The following is a 19,159-nucleotide window of genomic DNA, read 5'->3' on the forward strand; positions in this document are numbered from 1 at the left end:
ACACTTTTATTATGACCGGGAGACATTTTTGTCCTGTGGAGAAAGTGTTAAAACGACAAATTTGAGACGACATTTGAGACACAAGACGTCCGTCCTCCTGCAGCCAGAGGATGCAGCCTCCAGGAGGAGGACGCAGCGTCCGTCCTCTGGCTGCAGGAGGACGTATCGTCCGTCCTCTGGCTACACGGGGACGCAGCGTCCCGTCCTCCGGCTGCAGGAGGTTGCAGCGTCCCGTCCTCAACATTTGAGACACAGGACGCTCTGTCCATCTTCTGGCTGCAGGAGGAGGATGCAGCGTCCCCCTGCAGCCAGAAGACGGACGCTGCGTTCTCCTCCTGCAGTCAGAAGACGCAGCCTCCAGGAGGAGGACGCAATGTCTGTCCTCAACATTTGAGACACAGGACGTCTGTCCTCCTGCAGCCAGAAGACGCAGCCTCCAGGAGGAGGATGCAGCGTCCTTCCTCTGGCTGCAGGAGGACGCAACGTCTGTCCTTTGGCTGCAGGAGGACGCAGGAGGACGTATCGTCCCGTCCTCCGGCTGCAGGAGGACGCAGGAGGACGTAGCCTCCCGTCCTCTGGCTGCAGGAGGACGCAACGTCTGTCCTCTGGCTGCAGGAGGACGCAGGAGGACGTAGCCTCCCATCCTCTGGCTGCAGGAGGACGCAACGTCTGTCCTCTGGCTGCAGGAGGACGCAGGAGGACGTAGCGTCCCGTCCTCTGGCTGCAGGAGGACGCATCGTCCGTCCTCTGGTTGCAGGAGGACGCATCGTCCCGTCCTCTGGCTGCAGGAGGACGCATCGTCCGTCCTCTGGTTGCAGGAGGACGTAGTGTCCGTCCTCTGCAGAGACGTTGGACAGTTTCCTCCTGGCGCTGAAACAACAATCGGAGGCGTGCAGACAGGAAACAGGAAGTGGCTGAGACAATACGAGGACAGGATCCGGAGTCCAGCTGCATTTTTCAGGCACCACAGAAGAAGAAGAAGGAAGCGGTCGCACATAAAGTTTCCTCAGGAGACAAACAGGAAGTCCACGTGGAGCTGAAGACGTCCTCACTGTCCTCACGTCTCACAGTTATTACATCATCTTTTATTTTAAAACTCTACTGAGGAAGTTATTGTTTCAATAAATGGTTTTAAATTATTATTTCTGTTTATTTTCAAAATAAAGTGATTGACACTGTAGAGTCCACAGAAGCTTTCAAAATAAATGACAGATTATTATTATTATTATTATTATTATTATTAATAATAATAATAATAAAAAACATAATATTAATAATAATAATAATAATAATATTATTATTATTATTGTTATTAATAATAATAATAATAATAATAATAATATAATTATTTCATTATTATTATCATTATTATTACTATTATTATTATTATTATTATCACTTTTATTATTATTATTATTATTATCATTATCATTATTACTATTTTTATTATTATTATATAATTACATCAAAAAATGTAAGTATAATTACAGATGAATAACTGAACTGATTGTTCATAAATGATGAATGTTTGTGTTGGTGTTGAACTCATTCAAACAGCTCCAGCGCCCCCCAGTGGTCAGACACTGTTATTGTTAATAATAATAAAAATAATAATAACTCAGCCTGAAACACTAACGAGCTCATTAAGACCTGCTGATCCTGCATAGGACACTATGAGAATATCTCTCTCTTCTTCTTTGAATATTTCAGCTTCTTTCCTTTTATATTTATTAATAAAAACCCAAAATGATGAATTGTTGTTCAACCTTTAAAGCCTAATGTGACCTTTGACCCTTGTAGAGCTGCAGAGACAGTCGGGACAGCGTGTTGTCCTCTGACAGGTTGTTTATTAGAGACAGTGGACAGACAGAAGACAAACGTAGTGCAGATAGAAACGTCCCACAAACAAAAGCAACAAACAGAAGTGAGACGTCCGTCCCTCGTCCCTCAAGTCTCCTCCTCCTTCAGGTCTCCTCCTCCTTCAGGTCTCCTCCCGTCCCTCAGGTCTCCTCGTCCTCGCTGTGGGCCGTCTTCTCCTCGCTGACGCCGCTCTCGTCGATGTTCTCCAGCGAGTCGGCGTGCTGCAGCGTGAGCTCGGCGGCGCTGATGCACGGCAGCGTGTTCTGCTCCGGGAACATCCACGGCTTCACCTCAGGACCGTGGCGGCGCTTCCACTCAGGGTACTTCAGGGACGCCTTGTAGATCTTCCTCATCGCCTGCGACGGGGACAGGGTTAGGACAGGGAGAGGACAGAGAGAGGACAGGGAGAAGGACATAGTGAGGACACGTTGAGGACATGTTGAGGACACAGTGAGGACATGCAGGAGTTTATATTTGTCTCTTGTCTCACCTTGGGAGCGACGTACTGAGAGACTCTGTTCACCACCCACTTAGGTAACGAACCTGCAGAGACAAAGATCAAAGATCAGAGGACAGACAGAGACAGAGACAGGTGAGTGTGTGTGTGTGTGTGTTTGTCTATGAGACCTTTGGGGTCCATCTGGGTCAGGTAGTAGAGGGTGGAGCTGGAGGCTCCGGTGGACTGGATCATGTATCCGGTCAGCAGGGACACAGCCCGGACGTAGTCCTTCTTAGGAGGGTGTTGCTGAGGACAAATATAGATAATATAAATATAAAAATACACACTAAATATAGATAATATAAATATAGTAATACACACTAAATATAGATAGTATAAATATAATAATACACACTGAACTAAAATATAAACACAACACTTTGGTTTTTGCTGAACTCAAAGATCTAAAACTTTTTCTATAAACTCAAATAACCATTTCTCTCTAATATTGTTCACAAATCTGACTAAGTCTGTGATAGAGAGACGAGATAATCCGTCCCACCTCTCAGGTGAGACATAACAAGATGCTGATTGGACAGCAGGATTATTGACCAGGTGTCTCTGAGGCTGCGACAATAAAAGGACACTCTGAAATGAGCAGTTTAGCTTTGTTGGGGGGTCAGAAAACCATCAGTAAGACATGAAGGAAATGGTTGAAGAGGACATGAGGACACAAGGAGGACACAAGGAGGGCATGAGGACATGAGGAGGACATGAGGAGGACTCAAGAAGGACAGGAAGAGGACATGTGTCCCAATGCGTCCCAATGGGTCCTAAAGTGTCTCAACGTCCCAATGTGTCCCAGCGTGTCCCAGCGTGTCCCAGCGTCCCAATGTGTCCCAGTATCCCAATGTGTCCCAGCGTGTCCCAGCGTACCAATGTGTCCCAGTATCCCAATGTGTCCCAGCGTGTCCCAGCGTACCAATGTGTCCCAGTATCCCAATGTGTCCCAGCGTGCCCCAATGTGTTCCAGTATCCCAATGTGTCCCGGCGTGTCCAAGCGTCTCCCAGCTTCCCAATGTGTCCCAGCGTGTCCCAATATCCCAATGTGTCCCAGCGTGTCCAAGCGTCCCAATGTGTCCCAGTATCCCAATGTGTCCCAGCGTGTCCAAGCGTACCAATGTGTCCCAGTATCCCAATGTGTCCCAGCGTGTCCAAGCGTACCAATGTGTCCCAGTATCCCAATGTGTCCCAGCGTGTCCAAGCGTACCAATGTGTCCCAGTATCCCAATGTGTCCCAGCGTGTCCAAGTGTCCCAATGTGTCCCAGTATCCCAATGTGCCCCAGCATGTCCAAGCGTCCCAATGTGTCCTAGTATCCCAGTATGTCCCAGCGTCCCAGTGTGTCCCAATGTGTCCCAGTGTGTCCCATTGTGTCCAAGCGTCCCAATCTGTCCCAGTATCCCAATGGTGGTCACACCAGATACTGACTGGTTTTCTGACCCCCCAGTAAAGCAAAACTCTAGTCAGCATCTTGTTATGTCTCACCTGAGAGGTGGGACGGATTATCTCGACTCAATATCACAGATTCAGACAGATTTGTGAACAATATTTGACAGAAATGGTTATTTTGAGTTTGTAGAAAAAGTTTTAGATCTTTGAGTTCAGCTCATGAAAAATGGGAGCAAAAACAAAAGTGTTGCGTTTATATTTCTCATCATTCAGTGTAAATATAAATAACATAAATAATCTAAATATGCGTGTATGAGCTGACCGGGTGTTTGACGGAGTAGTTGATGATCAGGTAGTCGTTGCCCAGAGGAAGCCAAGACCTCATGGTGACGAAGTCTCTGTTCTTCAGAGGAGTCGGACACTTCCCTACACACACACACACACACACACACACACACACACACACACACACACATTAAAACAGGTGACTATGTATATAAAGTAGATATTAATAAAGTATAAATGGAGAGGTGACTGACAGGAGTAATATCCGACGTCTGCGTTGGCCGTCAGCCTGCCGATGTCGTACGTGTCGATCATGTTGGTGTCCCACTTCTTCCGGTAGCTGGTGTCATGGAGGACGTCGTACAGCGTCTCCGCCCTCACGTCCTTACACACTATCCTCATCTGAGACACACACACAGAGACACAGAGACACAGAGACAGGACGTTTTTAAGAGGCTGAAACACAAAACAAATCACACAAAAACTTAACTGAAAGATTCAGACATTAAAGGTGTAAATGAAGGAATGCTTAATGTTATCTTTTTATGCATCAATATGAACCCAAAATAATAATAATAATGGTGATTTAATGTGAATAAAGGAATCTAAAGGTGCTGAAATAACTGTAACATGATGCTGAACTGATGCTTTGTCAGGTCTGAAGAACAAGAACACTGCTGTTAAAATGATGGTTTTCTCAATGGAGTCTGGTGCAGCAGATCAAATCAAGGGATATTTTTTTATGGATTGTTGAACAGTTTGAGGAGTTTCTAAGAGGCTGAAACACAAAACAAATAACAGAAGAAATTAACAGAAAACAATAATACATTTAAGGTTCAAATTTAAGGATGTTTTCATATTAGTTGGACAATATTTTGATTTTTTTTACACAGTGATCAGAATGAACCTAAAATAATTTAGCTGTGAGTTCATTAGAATAAATCAATCAAAAATATGTAGAATCACCAACATCAAAATGGTGATGAATAAAAAATATAAATTGATGTTTTGTCAGGCATGAAGAACAAGAACACTGCTGTTAAAATGATGCTTTTCTGGTTTCAATCAGTTATAACTCATTGTATAGTTTTTATGGATTGTTTAAAACAGTTTAAGGATTTTTTAGGAGGCTGAAAGACAAAACAAATAAACAAAGAGAAAACTGAAAGATTCAGACATTTCAGGTATGAATGAAGGGATGCGTTGGCCAGTTTTATGTATTTTTATGCATCAATATGAACCCAAAATAAACACAAAAAAAAACTTTTCCCCTGTGATTTAATGTGCTGTTAAAACGAGGGTTTTCTGACTGGAGTCTGGTGCAGGAGGTGTTGAGGAGGTGTTGAGGCTGCAGCCAGCAGGAGGAGCTGAGGAGCGTTCACAGGGAGTAACCTGCAGCTCCACAATCAATTCATGTTTGTTCCCTTTTTATTTTCAGCTGTTGTTTTGTTTTGTTTTGTTGTTTCGGTGCTCATTATGAATTATTTGATTTGATTTGATGTTTTTTCTTGTCATTAACCATCTATGGTCCCATCATGATGCCTGTTAGGACATAAAAAAACGTCTGGAGTATTTTTTTTGTATTAAAATAGACCAAATAAACAAAATCTGAAGAAATTTTACATATAAAAAAAATAAATTTGTGGAAGTTTTTGGGGTTTGTTGCCTGTAGCAACATTGTACCATAATGGTGCACAAATGAAAAAGACAAGGAGAGAAGAGGAGGAGGAGGAGGAGAAGGAGGAGGAGGAGGAGGAGGTTTTTTAAAATTAATTTTAACATTATTCATTTAATACACATGTGTAAAAGATTCAGTAGCTTCAACAGGGAACAATACATAACATCTTAAATTTGAAAACATTATAAAAGGAACTTTTTTACCCGGTTTCTTGTCTGAATGTTGCCTGTAGGAAACATTGATCCATTGAACCAACAACCCATTGAAATGAATGTCTTCAACAGTCTAAGTGGATGAAACTATCAGAGATGAAGGTTTACTCTCCTATCAGGAGGAAGAGATTTGTTCCAGATGGAAAAGGGCCACAAAATTACGTTTTTGACATTTTGAGTGATTTTTTTGTGGTGCAAAAATGTCAAAGCTGTTTCCTTTAGAAAAGTCTGCAAAATAGTGTTTCAACATGGCCTCCTGGAGGTCATGTGACAAATTAAAGCATTGCTATTGGTTCCCTAGACTCTTCCCTCTTTATAAAGTATCGCATCACTCAAAAGCATGCATTGTAGAAATTTGACAGGCCAGAAATGCGGCAACACCGAACCAAAGAGGGTTGAGAATGCTGATAATGATTCCCTCTAAAGTAGGAACAGATTCCTGTTGTCAGCTGGAGTCCCTCAGGGCTCCGCTCCAGATCCTCTAAACTTTCTGTTTATATGCTTCTTCTGGGCAACATTTTATAAATGTGCAAAAAAAACTGTTAATTTAAAGAAACTGTTGAAATAATTACAGCTGCTCCCACCTTATAGAGAAATTTTTTTATTTATATTTACAGCTGATCACGAGTTTAACTGGGTCTAAAGTCAGAAAACATACAATTTCAGAATGAAGTGGACAGACAGACAGACAGATTGAGAGACAGACAGACAGACAGAGAGACAGACAGACAGACAGACATATTGAGAGACAGAGAGACAGACAGAGAGAGAGAGACAGACAGACAGACAGACAGACAGACAGACAGACAGATTGAGAGACAGACAGACAGACAGAGAGACAGACAGATAGACAGACATATTGAGAGACAGACAGACAGACAGACAGACAGACAGACAGACGGGTTGTAAAGCGAGCTGTCTCTCCTGGTGCACGTCATGTGAGACGTGTCTTACAGTAGGACGTCAGTGTTTTCCGTCTCATCAGATATTAGAAACTCTCCGTGTAACTCAATCAGCACGTTAATCATTCATCATCATTCAGCACCAGGTCTTTGTGAGTCTGTCACTCACATACAGGTCTACAGGTCTACAGGTCCTCTGTCACTCACATACAGGTCTACAGGTCTACAGGTCTACAGGTCCTCTGTCACTCACATACAGGTCTACAGGTCTACAGGTCTATGGGTCTACAGGTCCACAGGTCCACAGGTCTACAGGTCTACAGGTCTACAGGTCCTCTGTCACTCACATACAGGTCTACAGGTCTACAGGTCTACAGGTCTATGGGTCTACAGGTCCACAGGTCCACAGGTCTACAGGTCTACAGGTCTACGGGTCTACAGGTCCTCCGTCACTCACATACAGGTCTACAGGTCTATGGGTCTATGGGTCTACAGGTCCACAGGTCAACAGGTCTACAGGTCCTCCGTCCTCCGTCCCCTGTCCTCTGTCCTCCATCACTCAGATACAGGTCTATATTTCAAAGGTCTACAGGTCTACAGGTCCTCCATCCTCTGTCCTCCGTCTTCAGCTGTTAGCCTAGCTTAGCACAAAGACTGGAAGCAGGGGGAAACTGTTAGCTTAGCTTAGCACAAAGACTGGAAGCAGAGGGAAACTGTTAGCCTTGCTTAGCACAAAGACTGAAAGCAGAGGGAAACTGTTAGCCTAGCTTAGCACAATGACTGAAAACAGGGGGAACTGTTAGCCTAGCTTAGCACAAAGACTGGAAGCAGGGGTAACTCTGTCTCAGTCTGTCCCTCGTCCTGGTCTACGGTCTTGTCTCTCTGACAGGTTCTGACTCGTCTCCAGACCTCTGAACCTGTCTGGACCTGTTTCTGTGTGTCTTAAGGAGCTGTGAGGGTCAGAGGTCAGAGGTCAAAGTGGACAGTCTGTCCTCAGAGACATGTGGGTCAGGGTCTGTCCACAGATCGAGTGGACAGACTTCCTGAAGACTCCAGCAGGTAAACTGTTGATATCTGAGTTATTAATGATTCATGAGAGGAGAAACGCCTCGCTGCTCCACAAACACTCAACAATCAATTATTAAACCACGATCTTCATTATCATCATCATCTTCACCTTCATCATCTTCATCACCACATACAGCAGGAGGAGGTCCTGAGGCTCAGAGAACAGAGGGTCGCCTGTTCGATCCCCCCGCTCCCCCACACACGGCTCACTGGGTCAATACAGGAACATATTTATTCCTTATTATTGTCATCAGCTGTGTGTGTGTGTGGTTGTGTGTGTGTGTGGTTGTGTGTGTGTGTGTGTGTGTGTGCGAGTGTGTGTGTAGGACTTCCTGTGGTCGGCGTCAGGTCAAACGCTCTGAAGGAGCTGCATGCCGTCCTCAATTATTAATGAACTTCTCTCGCTGTGCTAATTACACACACACACACACACACACACACACACACACACACACACACAGGTCTGTGTCTACTGGTTGTAGAGATAAATCTAAAAATCTGAATTTTATTCTGACAACCTGTTTAGTTTCAGCTTTGTGACGTAGACTTTTATTCTGAAAAACCTGTTTAGTTTCAGCTTTGTGACATAGACTTTTATTCTGAAAAACCTGTTTATTTTTTATGATCTTCGCTGTTTACATTTTGTTGTTTTTATTTACAGTCATTGTGTACATTTAGTTTCAGACCTTATTATTGTTTATATTAAGTTTAATTAGCACGCTTTCACTTTTTCCTTCAGATAAACAGCCTGTGTGATCTTCAACCTGAGACTAAAATAATAAGTATTGATTTATGTTTGTTTATAGTGATATATTAATATACGTGTGTGTGTGCGTGTGTGAGGTGTGTGTGTGTGTTCCTGGACAGTGTAAACAGAGCAGCGTCTGTACTTTGATCAGGATGGTTTTCAGACGGAGGTCATCTTGTCTCGTCTTTCTCCAAAATCTAAAACCTCCAAAACACTCGAGTCTCGTCACTTAGCCTCCGCTAACGATGTGAGCCGCAGCCAATCAGCACGCAGCTCTGAGCCGGAGCCAATCAGCACGCAGCTCTGAGCCGCAGCCAATCAGCACGCAGCTCGTTAACAGATCAGTGTCCTCTGTTGGACCCTGTCCTCTGTAAACGTCTCCATCCTCAAGTTTCCAGCAGCAACATTTTCCTTTCCACTCTGAATTTTTCAGCAGCTGAGCAGCGGTTTCTATTCTCTGTAGGCCTAAACACTACAGGTCTACAGGTCTACAGGTCTACAGGTCTACAGGTCACTGAGCTACAGGTCTACAGGTCTACAGGTCACTACAGTTCTACAGGTCTACAGGTCACTGAGCTACAGGTCTACAGGTCTACAGGTCACTGAGCTACAGGTCTACAGGTCACTGAGCTACAGGTCTACAGGTCTACAGGTCACTGAGCTACAGGTCTACAGGTCTACAGGTTTACAGGTCACTGAGCTACAGGTCTACAGGTCACTGAGCTACAGGTCTACAGGTCTACAGGTTTACAGGTCACTGAGCTACAGGTCTACAGGTCTACAGGTCTACAGGTCACTGGGCTACAGGTCTACAGGTCACTGAGCTACAGGTCTACAGGTCTACAGGTCACTACAGTTCTACAGGTCTACAGGTCTACAAGTCTACAGGTCTACAGGTCTACAGGTCACTACAGTTCTACAGGTCTACAGGTCTACAGGTCACTGAGCTACAGGTCTACAGGTCTACAGGTCACTACAGGTCTACAGGTCTACAGGTCTACAGGTCACTACAGGTCTACAGGTCTACAGGTCACTGAGCTACAGGTCTACAGGTCACTGAGCTAAAGGTCTACAGGTCTACAGGTCACTACAGGTCTACAGGTCTACAGGTCACTACAGGTCTACAGGTCTACAGGTCACTGAGCTACAGGTATGCGGGTCATTGAGCTACAGGTCACATGGCTGCAGGATTACAAAAACTACAGGACTACAAGCTACAGGACTACAGACTATAAGACTACAGGACTACAGGACAAGAGGATACAGGACTACAGGCTACAGGACTACAGGACAAGAGGATACAGGACTACAGGCTACAGGACTACAGGACTACAGGACGACAGGACTACAGGCTACAGGACTACAGGCTACAGGACTACAGGACAAGAGGATACAGGACTACAGGCTACAGGACTACAGGACTACAGGACTACAGGACGACAGGACTACAGGCTACAGGACTACAGGCTACAGGACTACAGGACAAGAGGATACAGGACTACAGGCTACAGGACTACAGGCTACAGGACTACAGGACTAGAGGATACAGGACTACAGGCTACAGGACTACAGGACTACAGGACGACAGGCTACAGGACTACAGGCTACAGGACTACAGGACAAGAGGATACAGGACTACAGGCTACAGGACTACAGGACAAGAGGATACAGGACTACAGGCTACAGGACTACAGGACGACAGGACTACAGGCTACAGGAATACAGGACAAGAGGATACAGGACTACAGGCTACAGGACAAGAGGATACAGGACTACAGGCTACAGGACAAGAGGATACAGGACTACAGGCTATAAGACTACAGGACTACAGGCTACAGGACTACAGGACTACAGGACGACAGGCTACAGGACTACAGGCTACAGGACTACAGGACAAGAGGATACAGGACTACAGGCTACAGGACAAGAGGATACAGGACTACAGGCTACAGGACAAGAGGATACAGGACTACAGGCTATAAGACTACAGGACTACAGGCTACAGGACTACAGGACTACAGGACGACAGGCTACAGGACTACAGGCTACAGGACTACAGGACAAGAGGATACAGGACTACAGGCTACAGGACTACAGGACTACAGGACTACAGGCTACAGGACAAGAGGATACAGGACTACAGGCTATAAGACTACAGGACTACAGGCTACAGGACTACAGGACTACGTACTACAGGAAGACAGTACTACAGGCTACAGGACTACAGGCTACAGGACTACAGGCTACAGGACTACAGGACAAGAGGATACAGGACTACAGGCTACAGGACAAGAGGATACAGGACTACAGGCTACAGGACAAGAGGATACAGGACTACAGGCTATAAGACTACAGGACTACAGGCTACAGGACTACAGGCTACAGGACTACAGGACTACGTACTACAGGACGACAGGACTACAGGCTACAGGACTACAGGCTACAGGACTACAGGCTACAGGACTACAGGACTACGTACTACAGGACTACAGGACTACAGGCTCCAGGACTACAGGACTACAGGACTACAGGACTACAGGCTCCAGGACTACAGGACTACAGGACTACGTACTACAGGACTACAGGACTACAGGCTCCAGGACTACAGACTACAGAACTACAGGCTACAAGACTACAGGACTACAGGACTACGTACTACAGGACTACAGGACTACAGGACTACAGGCTCCAGGACTACAGACTACAGAACTACAGGCTACATGACTACAGGACTACAGGCTGCAGGACTACAGGACTACAGGCTACAGGACTACAGGCTACAGGACTACAGACTACAGGACCACAGGACTACAGGCTACAGGACTACAGGACTATGTACTACAGGACTACAGGACTACAAGACTACAGGCTACAGGCTCCAGGACTACATGCTCCAGGACTACAGACTACAGGCTCCAGGACTACAGACTACAGACTACAGACTACAGAACTACAGGCTACAGGACTACAGGCTCCAGGACTACAGACTACAGGACTACAGGACTACAGGACTACAGACTCCAGGACTACAGACTACAGAACTACAGGCTATAAGACTACAGGACTACAGGCTACAGGACTACAGGCTCCAGGACTACAGACTACAGAACTACAGGCTATAAGACTACAGGACTACAGGCTACAGGACTACAGGCTCCAGGACTACAGACTACAGGACTACAGACTACAGGACTACAGGCTACAGGACTACAGGCTACAGCACTACAGGCTACAGGACTACAGGACTACAGGACTACAGGACTGCAAACTACATGACTACAGGACTACAGGCTGCAGGACTACAGGACTACAGGCTACAGGACTACAGGCTCCAGGACTACAGACTACAGACTACAGACTACAGACTACAGATGACAGGACTACAGACTACAGGACTACAGGCTACAGCACTACAGACTACAGACTACAGACTACAGGACTACAGACTACAGACTACAGGACTATGGACTACAGACTACAGGACTACAGACTACAGGCTGCAGGACTACAGACTACAGACTACAGGACTACAGACTACAGGACTACAGACTACAGACTACAGGACTACAGACTACAGGACTATGGACTACAGACTACAGGACTACAGACTACAGGCTGCAGGACTACAGACTACAGACTACAGGCTCCGCCCCTGATGTCTGAGTCCTGGTGTTGACTCAGTGTGGCTCCGCCCCCTGGTGATGCAGCTCTAAACATCCTGCAGCTGCTGTTTGCTGTTTCTCTCTCAGACCGGTCGATCCGGTTCAGCTCTCAGACTCAATATTGACTCTGCTGATTCTTCTGCTGCTGCAACAGTTACATCATTATTAATATTCTTCATCTGTTTCAGTTCAGAATAACTACAATATCAGAGTGTTTACATATCTTATCAACTGGTTAATATTCATTTCAATTTAGTGAAATTAATTTAATCATTATTTTGAATATAATGATTATATATAATAGTAATAATATATTAAATATATATATATATTATAATTTATTAATTATTTTCCTGTGGATTTAAAATCATCTTTCAGTTTCTGGTTCTTTTAGTTTCTTTCACTGATGAATCTGCACCCTTAATATCTGCCGATAAAAGGTTTCAATTAAAATAAGTTTTAATCTGCCAAAATATTTATTAAAGTTATTATTCCGTTTATTCTATAGAAAGAGAATTTTGGGCATTTTTTTATTTCTCTAAAAATGAATGAAACTATTATTTTTTTTATAAATTAAAGTTTCAGAACTTTTTCCTCTGAAGAGTTCTGAAGGAGAGACTTGGACCTGCACCCCTGGCTGTATTATTATTATTATTATTATTATTATTATTATTATTATTTTTATTGCTCACCTTGAGCTTCTGCACGCTGCGGCTCTCCTCGTCGCGGCACCACACCGTCACGCCTCCTTTACTGTAGCGGCTCGTCCAGCCGTCCCCGCTCAGACACTGGTCCCTGAAGGACGAGAAGTCCGAGTCGTCCGGGATCTGCACCGGCATGTCCGCCTCAACAGGTCCGAGTCACCCACAACAAATAACAACAACAACAACAACAATAATAATGGAGCTAAATAATAAAAGTCAGGCTCAGAGTGACATCACTGATGGAGAAACAAGTGAAGAAGAAAAAAAGAAATAAAGTGTCTCAGCAGCTCCTCTCCTCTCTCCTGTCTCTCTCTCTCTGTCTGTCTGTCTCTCTCTCTCTCTCTCTCTCTCTCTCTCTCTCTCCTTGTCTTCAGGTCTCTGATCTCCGCACAGATTGGACAGAGAGAAAAGATGTCTCACTCTGACTTCACTTTCAGGAGACCAAACCAAGGTTAATAATAATAGTTTTGGATTTTTCATAAGTTTTAGTTTTAATTTCGTTGAGATTCTTTTGTTTTCGAATTCAGTTTTAATGAGCTTTTATTTTTATTTATTTTATTATTATTTTATTTTATTTTATTTCGTTTTTATATATTTTTTTTTCATTATTTTTTTTATTTTTATTTATATTTTTTATTCCTTGTCTGTGTGCTGTGCTATTTGTTTATTTTTTCCCCTTTTCTGTGGTTTGTCATGTGAGTGCTTTATGTGGGAAATAAAAAAAAGTTTTAGAGTGAGTTTGCTACTTTTAATTGGTTTTCCCTTTTTTTTTGGAAAATGCTTAGTTTTAGTTTAGTTTTTATCAGTTTTAGTTCGTTTTAATTAGTTTTAGTTTAGTTTTTATTAGTTGTAGTTGTTGTGTAATGGGGTATTTGTTGGGTGCCAGATTCAATAAGGTCACAATAAATGTTTCCTTTATTTCCTTTGTCTGATCCATCTCAGCCCCAATAAGTTTATTAAGTCATAAAACCAGATAGATGAAATAGATTTCATATCAACCAAAAAGGTTTACCAATGAAAAAAGTTGACAAAGATGAAAATGAAGGACATTTTCACTATAATTTTAGTTAGTTTTAGTTAGTTTTGGAACCACAAAATACAGTTTCAGTTAGTTATTGTTTTTTAATTTTTTTTAATTTCAATTAACGAATTTTTTTTTTCAATTCTAATTTCTTGATTTCGTTAGTTTTCGTTAATTATAATAATCTTGGACCAAACAAACAAGTCCTCCAGACAGACCAGAATCAGGACCAGGACCAGGACCAGGACCAGATCCAGTACTTTGAGCAGTGGTAGAAGAAGTATTCAGATCTCTTACTGAAGTAAAAGTACTAATACACACTGTGAAATAACTCCACTACAGTAAAAGTCCTGCATTCAACACTTACTGAAGTAAAAGTGAAAAAATATCAAAATGTACTTAAAATATCAAAAGCAAAAGTACTCGTTATGCAGGATGGACCCACTCAGATTACATATTGTTATATATTATATAATATTCCATATTTATATTATTGGATGATTATGTAAGCATAAAGTCATTATATTCTTAACATACTGTTATGAGGTTTAATTTAAAGAAATGTCTCTTTAATCATTTCACTATCATGTTTTTCATGTTAAATCTCGACCTGAAATTAACTAAATGTTGTGTAGTAAAAAGTTTAATATTTACCTCAAAATGTAGTGAAGTAGAAGTATATAAAGTTACATAAAACGGGAATACTCATGTAAAGTACATGTACATCAAAATTGTACTTAAATACAGTAGTTGAGTAAATGTACTTAGAAAATAAAAGGAATAGAAAAAGTCATCATACAAAATATTTAAAAAAATTCTAAAGCAATAGAAACAACATGTACATATATTTGTTCAGTTTTAATATTTATACCTTAAGTGGTTTATTATTACATAATAATAATGATGATAATTATTCAGATTCTGTTTCTACCTTCCACTGTTTCCAAAATAATCATTTAAATATATAAATATATGATAAAGTGTCTCCAGAGTGAGTCCTCCTCTCAGGTGAACATCTCTGCTGACAGGTGAACCGTGCTGCGTTCAGGTGTTGCTGGGAAATCTGTCCATCCAGGATGCCGTTATCTTTATTTTATAATTTCCCTTTAAATTAATTTATCACCGCTGGTTTCGTTTATAGTGACGTCAGAAATAAATGGGACAATAATAATTAACAGTTTTGTAATTTTGCTGTTATTGTAACTATTTGTTGTTATATATATATTTATATATACATCAAAGATATTATAATATAATCCTTTATTAGTCCTGCGGGGACATTTACAGAGACATGGCAGCAGAGAGGAAAATGTATTGGAGTATAAATTATTACAAAAAAGGAAACAAATCTGTAAACATGATGTGTAGTTATAAACACTATTTTGATTTTATTTTATAATTTCATTTTTATTGAATTTGTTTCATCAGGTTGAGTTCTGTGAAATCAGCAGCTTCATTTTGTTTAGTTTGTTCTAGTTTCTTTAATTTTGACTAGAAAAACTATAAAATTCTAAATGGTAAGATTTCCGATTGGCCCCTGAACGCAGCAGCGACAGTAACCGACACCTGCTCAGGTGCAGCAGTGGGCGGAGTCACAGTGACGTCAGCAGGTGTCAGGTGTCAGCAGCTCAGACACGCAAGAAGAAGAAGAAGAAGAAGAAGAAGACGCATTAAAATATGTTTTATTATTTTCATTTATATGATATTTTATAAAATGTATTTACATCAGCAGATTATTTTAAAGAGTTTAAAGAGTTAAATATTTTATATTTTAAAAATATTCTAACATAAGAAAATATCTGCTGCAGAAATGTATTTCTCCTGGGAACTAAAAGTGTTTATTCTTTTATAATTTACTCACAATAATAAATAATAAATCGAACAATAAACTTATATAAATATCTCTAAAAAAATCATATTTACACTCACAAACATGAACTCAGTCTGAACTTTATTGTTTATTAGACGACAAATCATCACATTCAGATTTATGAAACAATAAATCATTTAAACTGAACTTTAAACTTTAACCGTTAGTAAAGTTTCTGATTCACTGAGTCACCAGCAGAGGGAGCTCACACCCTGAGAGTGAGTGTGTGTGTGTGTGTGTGTGTGTTTGTGTGTGTGTGTGTGTGTTCACATCAGAGGGTGAAAGCTGCTCTTTCCTTCCCTGTGACCTTCGACCTCTGAGAACATCTGCTGGAAACCTGAACTGTTTCTGAACACAAAGCAGCTCTGTGTGTTCCACAGCAGCTGCACACACACACACACACACACACACACACACACACACACAGGTCTGTGTCTACTGGTTACTGTTGAGATAGGTTTTAAATCAATAAATCAGACTTTGATTCTGAAAACCTGTTTCGTTTCAGGTTTGTCACACAGCTTTGTGACAGACTTTTATTTTGAAAACCTGTTTCATTTCAGGTTTGTAACAAAGACTTTTATTCTGAAAACCTGTTTTGTTTCAGCTCTATGATGCAGTCTTTTACACACACACACACACACACACACACACACACACACACACACATTAAAGCATCTCAGCTGGTTCAGCTCGGACAGGTTCACTTCCTGTTTGGTTCCTGTTTGGTTCCTGGTTCTCAGCTGACCCGGGTCGTCTGGACCATCATCATCCTATTAAAGAAGGAAACACTTTCTTTAAACCAATCACAGCTGTCGTGGGCGGGGCTAAGCTCAGCTGAGAGACGGGAGTCAGACTCTCAGGTTCATCCACACGGTGTTCTGATGTTCTGGTGTTCTGATGTTCTGATGTTCTGGTGTCCTGATGTTCTGGTGTCCTGATGTTCTGATGTTCTGATCTTCTGATCTTCTGATGTTCTGATGTTCTGGTGTTCTGATGTTCTGGTGTGCTGATCTTCTGATCTTCTGGTGTTGTGGCATTTTGAGCCTTCATAGGAATGAACAGAGCTCTGATCAATTACTGGATCAGCTCTGTTTATATCTTTACTTTATTTTTATTTTCTGAACTCAGTTAATATCTGAAACACATAGAACCTGTCCCCTCCAGCTGCACGGGGACATTCCTGCAGAAGGTCAGAGGTCAGAGTTCACAGCAGCGTTTATAATGTGATAAATGTTTTACAAGAGGAAAAGATCCTGAGGGTCAGAGGTCAGGGGTCATCAGAGGAGGAACCAGGTCAGACACAACAGGTCACAGCGAGCTGTTAGCCGTTAGCCATTAGCCATTATTAACTGTTAGCTGTTAGCCGTTAGCCATTAGCCATTATTAACTGTTAGCTGTTAGTCGTTAGCTGTTAGCCGTTAGCCATTAGCCAATAGCCATTATTAACTGTTAGTCGTTAGCTGTTAACTGTAAGACAGACAGACAGACAGACAGACAGACGACAGAAGGACATACAGACAGAGAGACAGAGAGACAGACAGACAGACAGACAGACAGACAGACAGACAGACAGAGAGACAGAGAGACAGACAGACAGACAGACAGACAGAGAGACAGACAGACAGAGAGACAGACAGACAGACGACAGAAGGACATACAGACAGACAGACAGACAGACAGACAGAGAGACAGAGGACATACAGACAGACAGACAGACAGAGAGACAGAGGACATACAGACAGACTGACAGACAGACAGACAGACAGACAGACAGACAGACAGACTGACAGACAGACAGGTCTGGTCCTGGTCAGCAGCACGTCTGTGTGAAGCTGTAAAGTGAAAACAAACGGTGAGTTCAACATGTTTCACATTCTGAGAGTCTGCAGAGAATAAAAGACGTTTATTTAACTCTCAGTTCAGCACAACGTCTCCTTCAGCTGCACAGTATCTCATGTCTCATATATATATATATATATATATATATATATATATATATATATATATATATATATAGGGACAATATATGTCTCTGGACGGTCTGTCCACATTGTGTCTCTGTGGACGATTGTCCCACATTGTGTCTCTGTGGACGATTGTCCCACATTGTGTCTCTGTGGATGGTCTGTCCCACATTGTGTCTCTGTGGACGGGCGGGGACAAATATTTTCCGTTTGTATGCTGATGACGCCCACGTTGATCTGAGAGAGAAACCTTTTAACAAAAAGCTGAACTCAAACACGGAGCTGAATATTTGACCAGGGAAGGACTCTGTCTGTCCACGTGTCCACATGTGCATGTGTCCACGTGTCCTGTCTCTGAGGACAAAGTATCTGAAAATTAAAACTCCCAGACATCTTGTGTTCACATCATTTTGTTGTTTGAGATGTTTTCATTCAGATTTTACTTCAGAAACTAAAATCTGTGGAGTCCAACTAAATCTCATCCGTCTCTGTCCTCCCTGTCCTGTCTGTCCTTTGTCTTCTGTTTGTCCTCTCTGTCCTATGTGTCCTGTCTGTCCTCCCTGTCCTGTCTCTCTGATGCAGAGTGGAGGAGACAGCTCCGTCCTCAGGTTTAATCAGATCTGGTCCTGCAGCTGGACACGTTCAGGAAGTTTCCTTGTTTATGTTTGTTTATCTCGAGCTTCAGTGAACGCAGCACGAGGCCAGCTGGACCTCATCAGGTAGAAGTCTGCTGCTTCAGATTTAGGTTCTGAAGGTTCTGAAGGTTCTGGGTGGGTAGAGACCTGATCCGCCTGCTGGCAGCTCAGCAAGTTCTTATCAGCTCGCTGCTTCATTACGTTACTGAAGTTGGTTCCTTCTAAAAACGTGATGCAGTTTCTGTCAGTTTGTCCCTCAGAGACACTTTCACTCTGTAACGTCTCTTCTATGTCGTGTCGTTCAGACCACTAGAGGGCGTCGACACACGTGAAGACATGAGGACGAGCTGATAACAACCAGCTGAGCCTCTGATACACAGTCAGTGCATTTACATGCACAGTTTAATCGAGCTATGCTTAAAAAATCGATTGTGCCGTCTAATCGGACATCTGTCCTTGTCCCAGTTTACATGCAACTCGTTTACGGCTACTGCGACCGGCTAATTAGACCGGCTAATGTGACCAACTACTTCGAACAGCTAATGCGACCAGCTACTGCCACTAATGTGACCGGCTAATATGACCGGCTAATGTGACCGGCTAATGTGACCGGCTAAGGTGACTGGCTAATATGACCGGCTAAGGTGACTGGCTAAT

At 42.6% G+C, this 19,159-nt stretch overlaps 1 protein-coding gene across 1 annotated transcript; it reads right to left on the minus strand.

Moving 5' to 3' along the window:
* Positions 1-2,000: 2,000 nt before the first annotated feature.
* Positions 2,001-13,305, minus strand: stard15 (StAR-related lipid transfer (START) domain containing 15). The gene is made up of 6 exons (XM_059346629.1): positions 12,998-13,305; positions 4,290-4,437; positions 4,073-4,176; positions 2,488-2,605; positions 2,351-2,403; positions 2,001-2,216 (listed from the first exon to the last, which is right to left on the minus strand). The coding sequence occupies exons 1-6, from the start codon at positions 13,142-13,144 to the stop codon at positions 2,001-2,003; spliced, it is 786 nt and encodes a 261-aa protein (XP_059202612.1). The 5' UTR covers positions 13,145-13,305.
* Between the last annotated feature and the right edge of the window lie 5,854 nt (positions 13,306-19,159).

This window comes from Centropristis striata, chromosome 12 (genome assembly GCF_030273125.1).
Source record: "Centropristis striata isolate RG_2023a ecotype Rhode Island chromosome 12, C.striata_1.0, whole genome shotgun sequence".
NCBI lineage: Eukaryota > Metazoa > Chordata > Actinopteri > Perciformes > Serranidae > Centropristis > Centropristis striata.